This window comes from Leptosomus discolor, chromosome 13 (genome assembly GCF_034619465.1).
Source record: "Leptosomus discolor isolate bLepDis1 chromosome 13, bLepDis1.hap2, whole genome shotgun sequence".
NCBI classification, from domain to species: domain Eukaryota; kingdom Metazoa; phylum Chordata; class Aves; order Leptosomiformes; family Leptosomidae; genus Leptosomus; species Leptosomus discolor.
In genome coordinates, this window is record NC_141403.1 from 1,670,531 (window position 1) to 1,690,494 (window position 19,964).

The window sequence follows — 19,964 nt, forward strand, 5'->3', positions numbered from 1 at the left end:
CGAGCAGACAGCAGGCAGTCTTCAAAAACAAGATCTTTTTCCAAGATCTTATTTGGTTATCTTACAAAAAGTTTAAGTATCACTTGAAATTTGGCAGTCACAGGAACAAATGTTCAGAGCTAGTACTTCTTCAGTCTGCTATTAATCTCCTGCATGATAAAAGTGGTTTCAAAAATTAAGCAACATCTTTGTGTGCTTTTAGTGTTTTTTAAGAGGAACACACAACTCAATACTGCTATGACTCAGTAACTTTCCTTTTCATTTGAAATCAGCTGGAATATAAACCCCACAGACTCAGCCACCTTAAGCCAGGCTTCATCCCTGCATTATGCCCTGCCCAGCAAAGCTTTGGTCAAGGAAATGCTCAGGGGCTGGAGCAGCTCCCCTGTGAGGACAGGCTGAGTTGGGGGTGTTCAGCCCGGGGACGAGGCGGCTCCGGGGGGACCTCAGAGCGGCCTTCCAGTACCTGAGTGGGCTACAGGGAAGGTGGGGAGGGACTGTTTACAAGGGCACGTAGTGACAGGATGATGGTTTTAAACTAGAAACAGGTAGATTTAGCTTGGATGTTAGGAAGAAGTTCTTTACCATAAGGGAAATAAAGCACTGGAACAGTTTGCCCAGAGAGGTGGTGGACGCCCCATCCCTGGAGACATTCAAGGTCAGGCTTGATGGGGCTCTGGGCAACCTGATCGAGCTAAAGATGTCCCTGCTCACTGCAGGGGGGATGGACTAGATGGCCTTTGGGGGTCCCTTCCAGCCCAACGCATTCGATGATTCTATGATCACAACACATATTTCTCTCTTGAAAAACTGGGTCCTAAAACCAGGTGCCACTGTGCTTTTGCAGACTTTGCTTCCTTTAATCAACAAACCCACTGAAGGCTAACACAATCTTTCATTTTAGTGACTAGTTTGACTCCTTTTTGTTTTGTTGTTATTGTTGTTCAGCGCCTGTAAACTACAGAGTCTTTGCCACAACAATCAGGAGGAGGAAATAACTGATCATTTGCAGTTGTAACAACTGATAAAAACACATTCTCTGAGGAGAAAATGATCCAATTTTGTAACTAATGATGTATCATTCTTTAATAATTAATTTGCACACAAGCATAATGACAAGATTTGATTTAAATGAGACTTGACACAGTCAGAAGTGCAGACAGTGACAGGCAGTGTTAAGAACGAGAGGGTTTTCTTTTGTTGTTTGTTTAAGTTTCAATGCAAAACGGACTTCGTTCTGTTCTGGGAGACACACCAAATCAATCACAGGTAGCCAAAACCACCACCAACGCCCTAAATGCTAGATGTGCTCTTTGCTGCAAGCGGTTAAAACTCCTGCCCAAATACAGCTCAGCTCTGCATCAATGCACTCCAAGAGGCTAAAATTTCACTCCATTTCATTGTTTCTGTCCTCTAGACAATCTGGAAAGCACTGGGATATCGACCTTCCCCAGCTACCCCCACACACAGGAAGGCTCCCTGCCCGCATGTGCTGCCCCAGTTTCCACTCACTTCAGCAGTACTTCTGCTCTTACGCAAGAAGTACCTTTTCAACATAAACTCCTTCAGCAGAAACCAAACCAACCACGGTTATTTTCGCATAACCTCCCAAGCAGCTATCAGTTAGTGGCTACTGGATGCAGATGACAGACTGGATCTGAACCGGTGACCTCCAAGGGACCTACACTCCCCCATCAGCCATCCCCTGAGAACTGAATTAATCCATTTTTTATAAAAGCACAAACACGCACTAAAGCACTGTAAGGGAAAACCGCGGCTACTTGAACAGAAAAGCACACACTGAACTGGAAAGCCAAAGCCTTTCACTGACCTAGTACTTCTATGATGTAAAAAGTTACTAGCTGCTTCATAGAAACTCCTAACGTGAGTTTTCTGGGTTTTAGTTTTGTTTGGCTTTTATTCACCTTGAAGAACTCAGACAATAACCAGCACTGAAAGCTAAATCTACGCAAACAGTAATCTGATTTAATGAATGCACAATGATAAGAATTGGATTTAGGGAAGTACGTTCCAAAGAACTTTTTGCATAAAAGATGCATCTGAACCACAAACACCACAGGCAGCTGACAGAAGAAGTATGTGGGGATGCAAAACCACGTAGCTGACCCACTGATACAGTCACACTTCCATCTGTCCCCAAACAGTAGGCTTACAGAAGGTAGTTAGCAAGTTACTAGTGTGTCAATGACCAAGACATATTTTCTCGTTTAGAGAATAAAGACCCTGAAATCCAAATTTTAAATGTATGTTCTTTATTTACCTTTCCCCACATCAGTTCTTATGCAACAGCTTTGTGTATGGTTCTCCTTCGCAGTCCATTTACAACTACTTAAGGCAGGCGTTAAGTTAAATTCAAGATGAAGAACCTGTACTCTATGCAGCAGAATACCCTACAAACCCCAGCGTTTTACGCATCCAGTTTCTGGCACAAGGCTTGAAAGTTCAACGGCTATGCCACAGAGCAATGGTGTTAATAATGAACATAAATGACGATCCAAATCCAGGAAAGTCAACAGAGAAATTTCCACTGACTCAGCTACGCATCCAATCCTGTGTGTACAACTAGTTGACAAAACCTGAAAGAAATGAAAGCAGGAAAAACCCCATACACACTCAGTATCATGTTACTAACGTTTAAACGCCACTCACTTGTGGAAGGGATTTTTTTTTCCTATTTTCATGTGCTTGAACCAAAATATTCACTTAATGTAACCAGCGAGCCACCGTTAATAAAAGCTCCATGCTGAAAAACAACCAAGAGCTTACCTGCACCCACACATAATTTTGATACAGGTATGCTAAATGCAGAAATCAAAATCTATTTACATAGATGTTTTGCTTGCATTTGATTGCCAGTTTACTTGTATTTGAATATCAATTTGCAAGCTAATTAGAGAACATTGCTGAGCCCATTACAGAAAAATAGTGCTCCACCATTAACCGCAGTGCTATCTCACTAATTCCTTTAAAGACTGGCTTCAAACACCATCTTCATCTCCATTCAAAACAATTAGTGTACATTTATTTCACATTTTAAACTGCAAAGAATCAAATTTTTAAACACTTTAACAGATTGCACTGCTATTTTGATAGCTTTTATGTTACAAATTATGCTTTTAGGGATTCGTAACTTTCCTATTTAAGAGAATGTTAAACTGGAACTCACAGAGGGTCTTAAATAATTCCTCTTCCCCACAACCTGAGAGGCATGTGCTTTCAACACCAAACAAAACCTACTTCTGAAAAGGCAGCTCAGCGCTCAAGAGCGAGCCGGCTCCTGCAGGCGAGCAGACAGGATCATCGTATCTGCCACAGCTCATGGGTCTGCCAAAACGCAGCAGACGGCAAAAGGCAAGAGGAAAAACTCCAACCGGGCCAGTTTCGGAAGCTCTGCGGGCAGCTCGGCGAAGAGGGGGATGCACCCGAGCCACCCTGGGCTGCTCCTGTGCCCGGAGCACCAGTGCCCGCTGGCAGGCAGGGGCTGCAGCCGCGGGCAGCGCTGGGCGCCCTGGTTCTCCAGGATTATCCGCAGCCGGGTTCATGGGATTGCTTGCTGCCAGCTGCAACCCGGCTCAGAACCGCCGGCGCAATTCGCCACTGCGCCTGGACAGGGCTGGGATGCAGCAGGCAGCGAGGGGCAGGCAGGGAGCTGATCCTCAGCTGCCCAATCCTAGGAAAAAAATAAAACAGCAGGAAGAAAGCTCCTGGTTGCACTACAGGGAGAAAAGGAAAACAAAACAAACCAAAACAGGCCGAACAGAGAATCTGGCACAGTGGAGTCTCGTTCAGCTGTGACCTCCTTTTCTCTCATCACCCCGAACACAGCCCTTCTCTCATTCACTTATCTCCTTCTCCACGGCAGGTCCCGGTACATCAACAAAGCAAGCTGACCCAGGGGAGAACCAGCCCACCACAAAAAGCAGGGATAGTTTCGTGTCAAGTCAGCTTGCTGATCTGCCTTGCAGCCACATCACTCTGATGTATTTGTAACTCCAGCCAAGAAAGCTGCAGTTTTGGCATATCCTCGCCTGGCTTTACTTAAGGCTCGTATTTTCACAAGCACTTAAACCCCACATCTATAATCAAGGGGAGAAACAATGAAAAAGCATTACTGGTACCAGTTCACCTGCAGCAAGCAGCAGCAGTGGGTTCCAAGACCACTCTATAGACACTGATGGACTCTGAGTGCTCAGACCCAATGCTGCCTCCAGAAGAGTGGACAAGCCATGATGTGCTGCTACAGGTACTTCTTTAGTGAACTCAGATCCTGCCTGTGAGATCAGTTTATCTTCAGAAGTCTCTTCCTTGTGCATGTTCTGATCTTGGCTGAATACTCAAGATAATTAAGTTCCTTGGAATTAGTATAAATTGCAAAAAAATGGGAGATGTGGGCATCGTGTTGTCATTCTGATGTCGAAAAGACCTAGCAGTTTCTCCTAGAACAGCTTCTCAGCTCTATCTGCTCACTTAATTCACTTTGGTGAGCTCCACTTGGGTCCTTGGTATCTCCCTTAGGGTGGATATCAGATGCCCACGACTAGCTCAAACTGGATATTATGAGGAAATCTCCAAGATACTTTCCTTCCTACCTGAGCTTGCTTCTGCCCTCTGCTTTCAACCAATGCCAAGTTTCTGCTCTTTCTAGAGTTGTGCAGAACCTGTGCTTTCCTCTCCCCCTTGAACCATACCACGGTCTCCATTCATCCCTCCACTCATTCCAGCATCCTTCATCACTTGGATTCTTCCGATTCCACCCTTTCCCCAGCCTCAGCCCCATTCTCCACTCCAGAGTTTCACCCCACTCATCCCCCAACATTATTCTCCTTGCTCTCTGGTAGTCAAATCACCCAGCTGGGGTATAGGGAGGAGTGGAAAATCATCTGCATTGTGTTGAACTGGAAAGATTTAAAGGGTACCAACGGCCAGTTACTCCTTCTACAGCCTCATTAGAAGATTAGTCATGTCCCTTCCATCCAAAATCTGACACTGTTCCCTTGGACCTTCCTTCTGCCTCTCTTATCTTTTTGGTTCAGCAGGGCTGACTCTGATGCCTAGGACATGCCCCAAAAGTTTGGAAGTGAACTCTTCCAAAAATTATCATTTCCAGGTTAAAAAATGCCCCCATGTTGAGTGTCACGAGTTCAGCCAAAAGCACTGAATCTGCCTCACCGCGTTCAACCAAAACCACAGCAGTTCAAACTCTACTTGGATTTGTTGACTGACATCCAAGTCTTCAACACAGTACTATCTGATTTAATGTAGTCATTAAATGTTTAAATACTACTGGAATTTATCTCTATTTAGTGTGGTAACATGTTCTGTAATAAAGGGTATTCTCCTCTAATATTGGTTCAATTGGATGCTCTAATAAATTTGTCTTCTGGATTGTTAGAAAGATGACAAGTCAACAAAAGATGCATTGTAGTCTTAGGCAAGAATTTGAATGCGTAATTATACACACCATGCGCCTCACGTTATGCTAACACAGATGGCCTCACCTGAGGTTTTGCTCCATGTATTCCATATACTGATCTACCCACATAAAGAAATACTTTTTTTTTTTTTTTTTTAATGCAGCTGTTGCAAGCAACAGCAACTTTTTTCCTATCACTAAATAAATCTCCCACACCTAAGGGCACCTTTGCCTGCTGGGGAGACTTTCTGCACAGCTTTGCAACCGCCATTCCTCCCAGCCTCCCCTAGAGCACGGGTCAGCCTTGGAGAAGGCTCTAACTGTAGCGATTCCAGGAGAAATAATGGCCCCTTGGGACTCAAGGCCAGATGGCATAGTTTAAAACTGAGCTAAAGCTACAATAAATAGTGTTAGAAATGGTATAAAGCTAGACCCGGCTTCAGAGGCAGAAACAAACACCTCCTTTGCCATCTCCTGTTGAGCCATGCCCAGAGCTTACTGGGCCAGCTGACAACTCAGCTCTCCTAATTCCTATTTCGGCACACAGAAAGGACACTACATCAGAGATCCTCAGAAGTAACCAGCTGAATATAGGAAAAGGGACTAAGTACTAATTAATTCACTGCATTCCAAGTAAATGCATCATAAACAGAAATGGCTATCAGAGCTGGACTAATTAACTAAGATAGTAATTTACACATCCCAGAACACTGCAACCATTCAGGATTTCTGTAATTTCTCTGTAACTGTATTTTTCTCTTTATCAAGACGTCGTTATAAGAGTCTACACTGGAAATAGAAGCAGCGCTCCTTTTGCGGGGAGTAAGGGTGAGTCAAGTCCCTTCACTGGAAAAAGCGGATCACTCAGCTGAAGTGTCTCTACACCAATGCAGGCGGCACGGGCAGCAAACAGGAGGAGCTGGAGGCCACCGTACTGCTAGAAAGCTACGACCTGGCTGCTAGTACTTAAACTTGCTGGGATGAGTCCCATGACTGGAATGTGGCTATCGATGGCTACCAGCTGTTCACAAGGGACAGGCGAGGCAGGAGGGGCGGAGGGGTTGCTCTCTACATCCACAAATGGGCAGAGCGTAAGAGCTGTCTCTGAAGACTAGCCACGAGCAGGCTGAAACTAGCCACGAGCAGGCTGAAAGCCTATGGGTACGAATGAAGAGACCGAGGCAACAACGGGAGCCTTGTGGCTGGTGTCTACTACAGGCTGCTTGACCAAGGGAGCCTATGGACAAAGTCCTCCTACTCCAGCTACAGGAGGCTTCGTGCTCGCAGGCTGTCGTCTTGCTGGAGGACTTCAACCACCCCAACATCTGCTGGAAGAGTAGCACGGCGAGCTGTAGGCAATCCAGGAGACTCCTAGAACGCACTGAGGACAACTTCTTAAGCCAGGTGACAGACAGCCCTACCAGAGGGGATGCCCTACTGGACCTGATGGTCACCAATGCAAGTGAGCTAACCAGTGACGCCAAGACTGGAGGCAGCCTGGGCCGCAGTGATCATGCGCTGGTGGAGTTCACATTAAGAACTTGGTACATGAATCGGTAACAGGCACCATAAAACAGGCACCGTGCCAGTGTAGTTAAAGCAAACAGAAGCGGCTCTTCCAACCCACGACAGTAAGATCAATACCAATACAGAAGAATTTATGATGCTGTGGGGTACAGAAAGAGGACAAACAGGAAAGCTGTGCAAGAAAAGAAGAGGAAAAGGATTAAAAAGGCAAGAGACTGAGAACTGGAATGCAACTATAATACAAAACAAATCAGCAAGGCAAAGCATCAACAAGTGACAGCATTAAAATTTACTCTGCTTCACATGGAAGAGGGCAAAACTAAACCTACTAAATGTCAAGCAGGACCGGGAGAAAAAAAAAATTCGCAACATAAGCTTCTGAAAAAAAATTTCTCACTCCCACTAAGGCTTAAAAGAGTAACTAGAAGGATGGTGTTTCAGGTTTGGGTGTTTGTTTGTTTGTGTTTTTGGGGGAAGGGTACAGGAAGAGAATTTGAGGAAGAAAAAAAAAAAAAACATTTGGGAAGAACTGAAACATTTTTTCCCAGCTTGCCAGCAGCTCATAAAGAGACCCCATCCATCTGAGATTCTTTGGCTGTCTGCCTGGAAGGAACTTGTCAACTTGTCTTTTTGCTTAAGGCAAGGAGACTTCAAACAAAGTGGTTACCATTTGCATTTTTTTCTGGGGGGGGGGGGAAAAAGTCCAAAATTTTTTTGTGGGGAAAGACTGATTTCCCTCTTGGAAAACATGATTCTGCTAAAAATACTTCCCCTAGCTCTACTGTTAAAGTGCACTGTAATATCAAAGTCACCAGTGCATGCAACCATAGTAAGAAAGCAACTGTATACAAGTTGTTTATAGAAAAGAATGAGACAGAAGCGTTAAAAGATATGCCGCTGACTTCAGTTTTAAGCATGATGATTTTTTAAAAGGAATTTTATCCTTAGCTGACAATGGGCATTCTATACAGACACAGAGGTAAAACATCACTAGCAGCAAAAAAAGGCGAGTGGCTTCACCTCGGACAGACAGTGCCCACGCAACCTCCACTACATCATGAATAAACGTTGGTTACTTTTAAATGCAATTCCCGAGTGCCACATTCCCAGCAACCCATTTCTGGAGTGTTTCAGACCAACTGGTATTTTCAACGGTAAACTACAACAGAAGTCAGCGGGAATGCCAAAATCAAGTTTTGTCACTCAGTTTGAAAGCATCAAAACAAACACTATTTTCTAAGCATTTCGCTGCTAGAAGAGAGAAGGCAGGAGGGCCACCGCGGCTCTGGTTCAGCATACAAACTCCTTCAGCACAAACCCAAGGAGCAGGAGTGGGAGTTCTACCCCAGACAAACTGGTTAACCCCCTTCATTTTACGGTTTCACGAGCAGTCGGTACCAGGCTCAAAAGGGACGGGAGGCACAAGCGTGCCTCTTTTGGCAGCGCTGTCAGCTCGCTCCGGCTGAAACGGCTCATGAAACTGGGCTCTTACTCACCCATAATCACCACTGATCTCTGTGATCAGTGCCAAAACGGGGTTGGTTTTTTTTTCTTTATCATTGGGCAACTCAAAGAGCTTAGAAATACTTTATAGCTACACAACACTCAAAAGGATACATTTAGGAATCTTGTCTAGACAATGAATTTGCTTAGCAGGGAACAAAAATAATGTGTTTAGTAACAGGACAGACAATGTTAAAATAAAGTCTTTGAAAGATAAGAAAGCACTAAAACAAATTATCAGAGTGAGAATCTCTAACTTTAAGATACAATTCTGCAAAGACCCATTCAAGTAACCTTCTAGGTGAATGATTTTAGTAGAAATGCATTATTGGTATCTTAAAATTTGCAGGATATAGAACAAAGATTAGATAAACAGGCCGGACATACATATCAAACTGCCACAAGTACTTTTTCCTGGATGAACTACAAAACTGCACAAGCAAGGGCATTTAATATATTAAATGTAACTCCCTCTAACTTAACCTCTTACTCTCCAAATACTACACCTTATGTACAGTCCTCCAGACAGTAATTGTATCTTACTCACAGAAACCATTCAGAAGCACTGTGCCTGTAAGTTTGGGTTAGATATGTATTTCTACTAGGTGATGGCTGGTAAGTCCTTATTTGCATACGATTTATTTCCTTTTTTTAAATGTTTAGCCTTAAAATACTTAAAAGTGTATTAAAGTCTAAAAGATCTGGAGGCCCAAATAACTCCACAATTTTATCAGGAAGACACTTTTTAGAGATACATGAAGTTTCTTTAATTTTGTTGCTTTTCGTCCCTTTACAGAAATGAAGGTACTAGTTCTGAGCTCACCTAGTTCCTTGGTAAAAATCACTGTAATTTCACTGGAGTGACTGGCACCAAGTAGAACAACATGTAAAACATTATAAATAAATTCAAAATTGGACCTTACATGTGTCTAGTGACCTGAGCATACTGCATCTTGAAGTCAGACCTGCCAGACTTTGTGCAAGACCAAGTCTAAGACATCAGCTTCAAAGAGTCTCCAAGGCTTTAACGGGTGCAGCCTGTACCGGGGAACACAGGAGCACGGGACAGTGGTGACACCATGCCAGGAGGCAGCAACAGGACATAGCCTATACTGCAGGCTACCTCCTACACAGCTCAGGCATGACTTGCTGAAGGAGTAGTTTCCAACTTCTTTTGCTATTCCTTCCCAACCAACTGCACCTTTTCCCTACAAAAGAGTCCCTGTTTCCTCATCCTGAAACCAAGGGCAGCTGTATTTCTCTTTCCTTCCCTCTACCCACATTAATATACATGAGGGTTTTTCCCTTTTCCAATTTATGTTATTCTGAATGTATTGCTCCGCTGATTTTTCACATATTGTGACAACTGAACACGTAGTGGCCTCTCATGCCCTCATGCACAGGAGAAATTAGTAAAATCTGACATATTATCCCAGCCATATGAAAGAAAAGACAAAGCCATTACAAATTATAAAGACTTTCTTTTTTTTAATGTAATAGAACAAGTCTGACCTTCCCTCAAAAACAAGCACCACCTGAATACAAACACCACTTGAACACAGAAACAGAAAGAGAAACCTCTCCAGCAAGTACAAGTATCCTGCAGTGCACGGTGGAGCTCTGCCCCATACCCTGAGGTAACGATTTCTTACCATAATACTTTAAAAACCAGATATCCTATGTTACTGTAACAACTGAAAGGCACAGATCAACAAGTCATAGAACAACTCAATTTTATTTCAGTTTTGGTGAGTAAGATGGGAACTGAAGACCTTGAGAGGCTTGTCCCCCACTATGCACAAATGATAATAAACATAGGGTCATTTTCTTGGTCAGTATTTTAAGATGCAGCTTGCCAAGAAAGCATCAAGTCAGGTTCAAAATATTCTGCAGCTAGCTAATAGGACCACAAAGCCTCTGTGCTGGTGGTATGAAAGCACAAAACCAAAGAAAATTAAAGCTTTCACTTCTAAACCATGCCAAAAACCTCGAGTTAGATGCCTTGCTTCTGAATTCATACTAGTATAAGCATGCAGTTAGACAGGGGAGGCAACCGAGGTCAGAATCAGGTCCATGGTTATCCCTAAGAAGCAAATGTCACACAACTATACTTAACTTGCAGCGTCATCTGAATCCAGTTTAATAACCAGAAAATAGGCTTTTGACAACAATAGTATTTCAAAATGACAGTGTAATTAAATTTAAGTCAAAGCTATGCAATGACGGACCGTATGTTTATGTGTAACCAGGAAATTATATGCTTTTAAGCATGTCAGAATTTTCAAAAGAATTAACCACTGCAGTAATTCAGCTGAGGAAACGGTGGCAAGGGAAAAAAAAAACTCCCCCAGGTCATCTTTCAACCAGCTGATACGATGTGATACATACTGCATGCCTCATACAGTTTTTCCAGTTCCTACTTCCCTAAAATGTTATGCATTTTAATACCATTCAAGGACAAACCAACAGTCATGCTTCACTCACTCCTGAGAAGCAAGGGAAGGGACTGTGTGAATGTGATGAGTAATGAGAAGGGAAGTCAGTCTGCCAGCCCACGTTACTGCTCAGACTCGGTTCAGGCTGGTCAGCCATTGTCACCAGAGCTGCATGAGCAATGCCACAGAGACTTGGGGAGCAGTCCTGGGGTTCCTCACTAGTGGGGGGAAAAAAAAGGGGCGGGGGGGGGAAGAAATTGCAGAAGAGGTCTTGATTTCATGAAGAGCGAAGAGAGCTTTCATAGGACAGGGTGGACCTCAAAACTTGCGTGGCCTCCAGTTTAAGATGAACTGACAGCACGATAATTAACAAGTAATGAACATTTGGTCGTTCCAAGGCGGCATCTTTGGAAAGCACTTGCCTACTGTCCTCTCTGTCCCTGCTTCTGCCCCTCTCCCCGGGTTCATGCATCACCTGCCAAAGGAGTTCTCAGCACTCACAGCTATTGCAGGACTCTAGTAGAGTCTTATCTATTAACTCCTGTTTGGTGGGAAAGGCAGGAAAATTCTCTTTCCTCTTTATTATTTTCTCAATTGGAAGAACATTAATACATGAATTTCTAAGCTATCTTTTAATAAAAGAAAAGTCTGTGGTGGTAGAATATACTTCCTTGAAACCAAACAGAAAAAGCTTTAATAACTCAAGTTTAAATACACTAAAGTTAATCAATTCATCCTGCATTCAAGTTTCCATTAAATTTCTAAAAAAAGCTCAAAACAGGTCTGTAAAATATAATTAAGGAGAGACTGCTACATACGGCATGTAAAATCAAGACTACAGCTTTCACTGCATTTGTTTTGCAGACTCATTAGAATTTTTTTTCATTTAAATGTCTTGATCTCTGTAACCGTATTTATATGTGAAAGAAACAGCAAATTAAATTAAATTAGTCCTTATTTAAAATGTATTTGAAACCGTCTAAAACTGATGTTCTTAGTCAGTTCCACAATTTCCAAATTAGACGGGAAAAAAAAATTACGTTAGCAGTTCAGAAAAACCAGCCAAATTACGGCACATTTTTTAAAACGTTCTACTTCCACAAACGTGTACACTGAAACTTAACTGGCTGCAAAACCTAGGAAAGATTCAGAGCGTGCGCCTCTGCGTCCTACAGATGGCTACTCTGCCCCTGAAAAACAGACACACAGAAGAGCAACGAACCCAATTCCCAACCTGGATGACCCGTGGGCAGGTGTCCTGACTGCAGTGCACCCCTGGGGAGGGCAGGGTGCCCCGTGAGCTCCGGAGCAGGTCATCCTCAGCCCGGGCCCCGGGCCCTCCGGGCAGGGAGGTGCCAGGCGGAGAGCTCAGCACCCCATCCACTGCCCTGCCGCTCCTCGCAGAGCCCCCAGCGCTTGGGCACCCACCGAGGGCTCACGGGCAACCGCTCTCTGGTGGCCCTGCCTGTCCCCCATCCTGCTTTTCACAGGCTGCCAGGAAAGAGCAGTGAGGGAACTACGTCTGCATTAAGGGGAGTGCCAGGACTGGGTGTGAGTGCAGTGCTTCTAGCGGAGATGTAAAGCAGAAGGGAAGTTTTCTTTACCTCCTCATCATTCAGACAGGGGCTCTAAGTATAGATGACAGCACACATCATGTCCACGGGAATAAGAAACACCAGTATGAACGCTGTGCTGAGGAAGAGAATTAGTGGATGATCACAGGAAGGTTCACAACGCTCAGTATTTTCAAATCACAGTCAACAGCGGTGCATGGGCTACCACTAATGCCAACAGATTTTCCAAGTCCTATGACAGTAATCAAAAAATAATCACAAAGCAGCTGATGTTCTTTCCTGCAGGAGTTTGTGCCCTATTTACGGATGAAAAAGCTCCAGAGTGATTTATGGTTACAAACAGAGGAAACAAAAAAACATCTTTTCTAACCATACCGTTGAGAAGAGGCTGTCCTCCATGTACGCTCCTGGACACCACTGCACTGTGAACATCTTCAGGAAATCCAGTCTTGCAGGACATATCTTCGCAGGTTGCTTTTATCGGTGCCTGAAATGCAAGACAAAATTTATGTAGTACTCGCCACCCTCATTCACCAGAGAAACATTCCAGTTGGCACATACTCCATTTTGCTGCTGTCTTGTACAAGCAGCGTCTTTGTTTCTGAACGACTGCAATTAGGACCGCGAGGGCAAAGGGTTAATCTTTCTGATAACTGGAATGGAAGGAACAAATCCCACTTGTCTGGTAAGATCTAAATAATACACAATCTTGATTCTGCTGACAACTGAACATTTCCATTAAACCAGCCATTGAGACTGAAGGGGAATCATAGGGGGAACAAAAACATTCCTTCCTCTGGAAATAAATGTTGCACAAAGCCCATTGGCAACTTTTTCACAGCCAGATTACTTGAGAGGAACGACTTCAACTGCTGATTTAAAATGCTTTATTTAGTGTACTTCTATGTGAGGCTGCACCAGAACAAGTAAACTAAGATAAAATGCTACATTTGCAGTAACTTAGCAGAACTTATATTTGTGTTAGCATTCAAACGGGTACCATATAAATCCAAATGTTTCCAATGCAATCTCCTTCTGTTTCAAAGGGACATTAAGTTAAAAGGAGAGCAGCTCATTATTACATTTGCACAACAAGGGAAGAGCCGAGCCACTGAAACTGTTTGTACTCTCACTTGTTAAGAAAGTTTCCCCTCAAATCATGTTCTTTAAAAGTTTCATAAATATAACACAGCATTTGGAAACTTGTTTGTTCTGTAGTGTTCCATGTTCAGGAGATACTTCTGATGGCTAAGCTGGTTTCCAGGACAGTTTGTTGCCTAGCTGAAAAAAAAACATCCAATTTTCTGTGGCAAAGGACTAAGATTTCTTTTCAGTGGGTTCTTTCCGTCTCATTTTAGCGCTGCACAAAACAACAGCCCAGCTTACACACGGCTAAGTGACCAGACGTGGCAAAGCCCCTTTCACGCTGTACCAGGCTGAGAGGCCAGCTGCCACACCAGCCTGGGCCGAAATACACCCGAGAAACCACCAGGCCCTTGTACAACCTCAAACACGCCCACGTGCCAAGGACAGGCCTGCCCATGTGCACGCCCAGGCGCAGTATATGGTCTTGACAGCACAAGCAACTGTGCTGCCCTATCATACCCAAATCTGACTGAGACTGAAATTAGATTTCACTTTCCCAGACGGGCTTCCATCAAGCAGACCTACTCAAAGCCACGTAAACACGTCTGCACACACTTGCCAGAGAAAACCCTACAGGAAAAAAAGGATGGAGAAAGTGGAGATGATGGTGTTAGAACTGTTTACCATATAACCTCAAGGAAAGAGAGCATTAGAGCAGATGTGGGACAGACAGGAGCATCTCGAACCACAAGGGTTTCCTCAGGGAAAAGGGATCGGGCAGCAGTGTCATCTCTCCGCTGACAGTCACGGCCAAACCCAGAGGGCCAACCCCTATTAGAGTAACTTCATCACAAATACACGCAGGGATTCGTAACACACCGCGTTGCAGTTACACCGACACGGTCCTAACTAAGCAGCTCAACACTGACACCAGCAAGAAAAAAAAAAAAAAAAAAAAAAAAATTTACTACCTAACTCCAAGTTAGTGCACTATCTAGGTAAGTGCCCAGTAAGAGAACTTGCAATTATCAAGTGTCCAGTTCACTTAACTCACAATTAAACCCACGGCACAGTTTAAGTACTACACAGGTCTCTCATCTACAGTTAGTTACGTACTTCAGAATGTTTATATGAGGACACTGAAGAGAAACTAAAACACAAAGCAACAGTTTAAGCTGCCAGGGGACTATGTTACCTGCAAAGCTGGAACTCGGATCTGTAGCTAAGCTCCAACAGTCCATTTACCCGTTGAGTTTTTAAGATAAAAAGATAGTAAATCAAAAATAATTACAATCCCAGCTGTCAGCTTCCTCAGCTTTAGAACCCAAATCACAGGTCTGATAACGCTTCTGTAATTTGAAAGAAAAATAGTAAGTCTTGTTTAAACTACTGTACAAAAGGTGACCTCAAAGCAAATGTGATCAAGAAGGGGAAAAAAAAAAAAATAGCCTTTCATGATATCCTTGAAACAAAAAGGTCCTGGGTGGGCAGCTGAGGAGATAGCAGGATTCTGAACAAGCCCGCACTGATGCGCCTGGGAATCTTTCAGCCTTTCCAGCAATCTATATGTACTAAACGGCTCTTATAAACTGAAACAATGCCCACTGAAACAAAGGCTGGGGGACATGAATAGAGAGCCTTCTTTATTCTTTCATTTGCAGCCATCAATTTTATCTGGAAACAAAAGACTGTACTCTGCTCTCCAAAAACAGCCCTTTGTAAAGATTGTTTGAGCATAAAAACACAAGGGAAGGGAGAATTCAAATTTTCAGCAATTCTTAATCACCCTATGTTAAGAGTTTTGAATTAAGTAGGAGTTGTAGCTTCAGACACACCGGGTCATATCAAGTTCAGCAGAAGAGGACTGCAAGACTTAAACCATTTTACCTCTAAGCAAAAGAAGATGCTGAAATATTTTTATCCCCTTATCTGGGGCAAAAGGGGAAAGCTAGTGAAGATTATGGGGCACATTACTGTAATTTACAGGATTTTGTGTGATTAGTACAATTCCCAAGATTATTTCAAACATATATTACTTATACATTCATTTACAGAAGGACACTACTTAAAAAACTATCTTCTAAGATGGAAAGCAATTACCTCAGCTTCTACCCATATAAAACCTACTTAATGGAGTTACAAACCTTTGAACAAGCTCAGCACTTGGAAAATTCTCCTCTCAAGTACTAACAGACTTTACTGAAGTTAAACAGGGTTACCACTGGAAAACTATGTTGCTTTCCTCACCCTTTATCACTTATTTAGTCATTTTTAACTGCAAAGTGAGTAACAAGCATTACTATCTGCAGATGCTAAGAAGAGCTAACACCTAGTCAAACATGGCATCAGACCGTGCATGTGAACTCAGTGCTGTGGACCTCAGAACAAATGCAACGGGCAATCTGCAATTATGAAGCAACATGATGTAAATTAGAAATCCTCTGTCAAAGTTATTATTCAATCAATTAAAAGAACTTGCCATTTCGATATACTTATGGCAGTTAAGCCTGCAGTTTTCATACCCTGCTCCTCAGTTACTTTAGCTTCATACCTACATATCTGAGTATCTAGAAACCCGTGGTTTAATTTCAAGCTTGTATTCCAGCTGAATTTAAAAAAACCCAAGCAAACAACAACCTGTTGACAAATTCAACTTCATAATTCTAAAGGATTCGTGTTTACATCTTTTTCTAAACACCACCAGTAAGAGTCTTCCAACAATACAGGCCTCACACTTGTGAAAAGATTATAAATTAAAACAAGGATAGAGCCAGACAGAATTGCTTCATTAGTGCTGAGAGTTCTGGACTAATACCTCTTTCCAATTTCTGTACTTCCTAAAAAGTAACTACATTTAGAATGCAATTCTGTAAAGAAACAGCTATTTAAAAATGCAAGCTCACCACACCACTGCTGGAGCAATTTAGTATCACAACACGCATCCTAAATTTGCAGAACTGGGCTCTTCAACACAGCTTTCAAACAGGGCTGATCTTTTTCTCTCTGCATATGCCATATACCACTGGAGTTCACCAGTAGCTATTAATCTGAATTATCAGTCTCTGCTTTTCCACTGTTCGCATCTGCATGTACTACAACATTAGATTTCTTAATATTGATTGTACCAAAGAGCAAGGATAGCTGTTTTTGAAAGATTGCTTTCTTTTATTCTCAAAGTAGCTTACTCCTCTAGGAAAATAAGCCTAGGTAGTAAAAGGAGAAACAGAGGGGTATGCATCAGAGAAATTAGCATACTATACAGTTATAATTGGACATAATACAGCTGCTAGTTGCCAAGTCCAGCCAATTCACAGGGCATTATTGTGCGAAGCTCAAAACAACGTCTGACATAATTATATGTATGACAGAGCAGGAATGGGGTATTTGAGCTCTTCCTCCTTAATAACCAACATTCATTTGCAATTAAGACAGTAATATTCAACTTAAGCACAGATCACAGAAACATTTGTGACTCTGTTTAAAGACTGGGTGTTTCTTCACTAATTTAAAGGCCAAGATGGTACCCAACACCCATTCACAACCGAGGTAACTCTAAAAACGGATCGAAAGATTCCTAGTGTTGTGTACGCACATCATCTGACACAGTGGGATATGCTTTATAAGGTGGGCCTTACTCTGTGACAAGCTTCTACTTACTACCATAAGGCATATGAAAGATACTCTGCAGGAGGACAGACACACCTCTGAAATGCTTTAGATGAAACCTGAAAATGTTCAGCAGCTTGTTCTTAATCTCCGACCTGCTGCAAAGAAGAGCTACAACAGTTTACACCCTCACGGTATTCAGTACTCCAGCAACTGTAGTCAAGTACTATTCGTTTTCAGCTGTAGATTGCAACTGGAGACAAAGAAAAGTGTCTTTCATTCAAATTGTTCTGTAAGTCAAAAGCTTCCAAAGTGGGTGCCAGGCTACGTCCTCCCAGAGGTCATTCAAGTTACACCAGAAATGGCTTTTGTTATATCTAATTAGTGCTCTGCTTCATGAACCAGAAGACTTTAGATCAGAAAATCCAGCTCCTTAAAGCTCTCAAACACTTTCCCAAAATAACAGGACCTGCAACTTTCATGCTACCATCTGGTTTAAAATGAGTTGCCTTAAACCATCACTGGTTACTACAGGTTACTGTAGCTTTACAAACCGGAGTGTCTCACGAACCATGTTTGTAGCCTATTCTGTTAACCTCAACAGGGAGACAACGTTCGTTTGCTTTATCAAACGTGGAGACATTTATTTAGTATACCCCACGTAGCACAAAGCCGTAGCCCAGTTTGGACTTTCCCTTTCCCCCAACTAGAACATGGAGCACTGCATCTTCCAAGACATGTGGTTCTCCAAAGAAGCCACAGCTCCTATCAGAGAAGGACGTCTTAAAATTTCAACTGTGATAACAACCCCAAATTTCTGTAAGGCTAAGTCACATTTTTAACACTAAAAAAACCCCAAATCAGCTCTACGTTTGACAATAGGTTCTCACTTCTCCACGAGAGGAAACAACCTCTCTCCGATTTTGTAACAGCCATTGCACTGCTCACGGTGAACATCTCTGCCCACAAAAACTGCTGCGAACACGTACAGGAGGATGCCACGTTTTCCCAGCCTTCAGGGAAGGCCTTGCAAGGCCTATCTGGAAGAACTCTTTTGGGGGATCACAAAATTTTAACTATGTCTTTGGCTGCTGGGTGATAATTATATGCTAATTATAAGGAATGAAGCAGTCCCTAGAGGAGTCTGTTGGTAAAAATATATTTTTTAAATATGTCAAGGAGTGCCTAGAGGAGAGGATAAACGCGCCTTTTGGAAACATGGTATTTAATTAAATACATGAACACTGACTAAAACCAAATAGTTTAAGTGAAACGTTGCAAAGATTTGGCAGCGATACACCTTCCATCTTGGAAGCTGCTGATCCCCTATCTGTTTTCATAAGCCATTTAAAAATAGAAAGCCTAATTTCCCCTCTTTATTCAGACGGAGCTCCCATGATCTTTCAGTGAGAACTGCAGGATCAAATCAGATGAATCACACAGACTTTGTTATCTACCTCTCAAGGTGAATGGCAGCACAGCCCGACACCCAGGTGAAAAAGGTCCCTCTCAGATCAATCACAAACTACAAACGTGCTTTAGCAAAATACAAATCCTCCCTAAACTTGCCCTGCAATAACGCACACCCCCTTTTCTCCCCTCTACATATGCCAGTATTAACTCTGCCAACCAGTGAGTCTCAGCTCAGTGGCGAGCGAGGAGAAGTGCTACCGTAATTCCCATCGCTGTTGCAGAAGATGTTAAGTATTCCTTCTGCTCCCATCACTCTCCAGCCCCGATATGCCTCGCTGCACCCCACACTCAGCGAGGGCCACTGGGCTGGTGGAAGTACGCAGGCGATTCAGTAAGGACACTCCAGGTTCCTCCTATGCTTCGTAACAAAAAGCAATTTAAAATAAAAACACCAGGGAACGTTAGAGGTTGCACAGACTTTGAGGAACAGACTCATGTTTTGTATGTGTACATTGTTCAGAATAAATTAAATTCTCATCCTAATGGGAGCGCTGGTGAACTACTGAAACTACTGTGAGCTTTCTAAACTTTTTTTTTTTTAAAAAAGAAAAAAAAAAAAACAAACCAAACAACCAAAAAAAACCATTTACAAACCCAGCGAGAGACAGAGAGTTTAACTGGTAAGTGATCCTCTTAGTCAGGCCAGAAAAGCCATTCAACAGTTCCTGCTCCTTACCACATGACACGAAGTCCCTTACGCAAGGCTGTCTGCATTGAGTAAAAATAACTTTACTCACAACTTCCTCAAACTATTTTTAAATATACACATGCACTTCTGTCACAACTAAATTGTCCAATGTCTTACAGTGTTCAGTTATTAAAAAATTAAATTATCGACATAAAAGCATCATTGAAACTAATTCAGATGGGACATGACAGGGCTTTTCCAGTGATGTTTCTGGGAGTTCCTCCAATTTCTGGAAGCAGAAAGAAAAACAATAGATGGGAAGTTTTTGAATTACACATTCTCAGCTAGATGTAGCTCAAAAATATGGTCATTTCAGGCCATATTTTATAAACAGGTACCATAAAAACCTGTCAATTCATCTTTATAGCATATTAAGTTGCATGCCTAGGTAGCAGTACTACCCAGGAGGAGAGAGAGCAGTAGGCGGCTTTCTAGAAAACACATAACATTTATTAAAAAGACATAAATTGACAATACAAGAGAATATGTACCTTCTGTTACAGCAGCACATATTTCTGAGCCTGCTACAGTATCTGCTCAGATAATCAGAACTTGTTTAATACACAAAATTATCTCCTGTTTTGTCAGCCAAAGATTTTGATTCCAAAAATTCACTGTCGACTTAAGCGACCTTATCT

The 19,964-nt window shown here is 42.6% G+C and overlaps 1 protein-coding gene across 1 annotated transcript in view; it reads right to left on the bottom strand.

The window, feature by feature from the left end:
- The window catches only part of CDH2 (cadherin 2), a 111,986-nt gene that overhangs the window by 88,101 nt on the left and 3,921 nt on the right, over positions 1 to 19,964 (bottom strand). Inside the window, exon 2 of the mRNA XM_086472757.1 lies at positions 12,849 to 12,960. Within this exon, the coding sequence (XP_086328883.1) occupies positions 12,849 to 12,960 (112 nt within the window). The remainder of the gene's footprint in view (positions 1 to 12,848; positions 12,961 to 19,964) is intronic.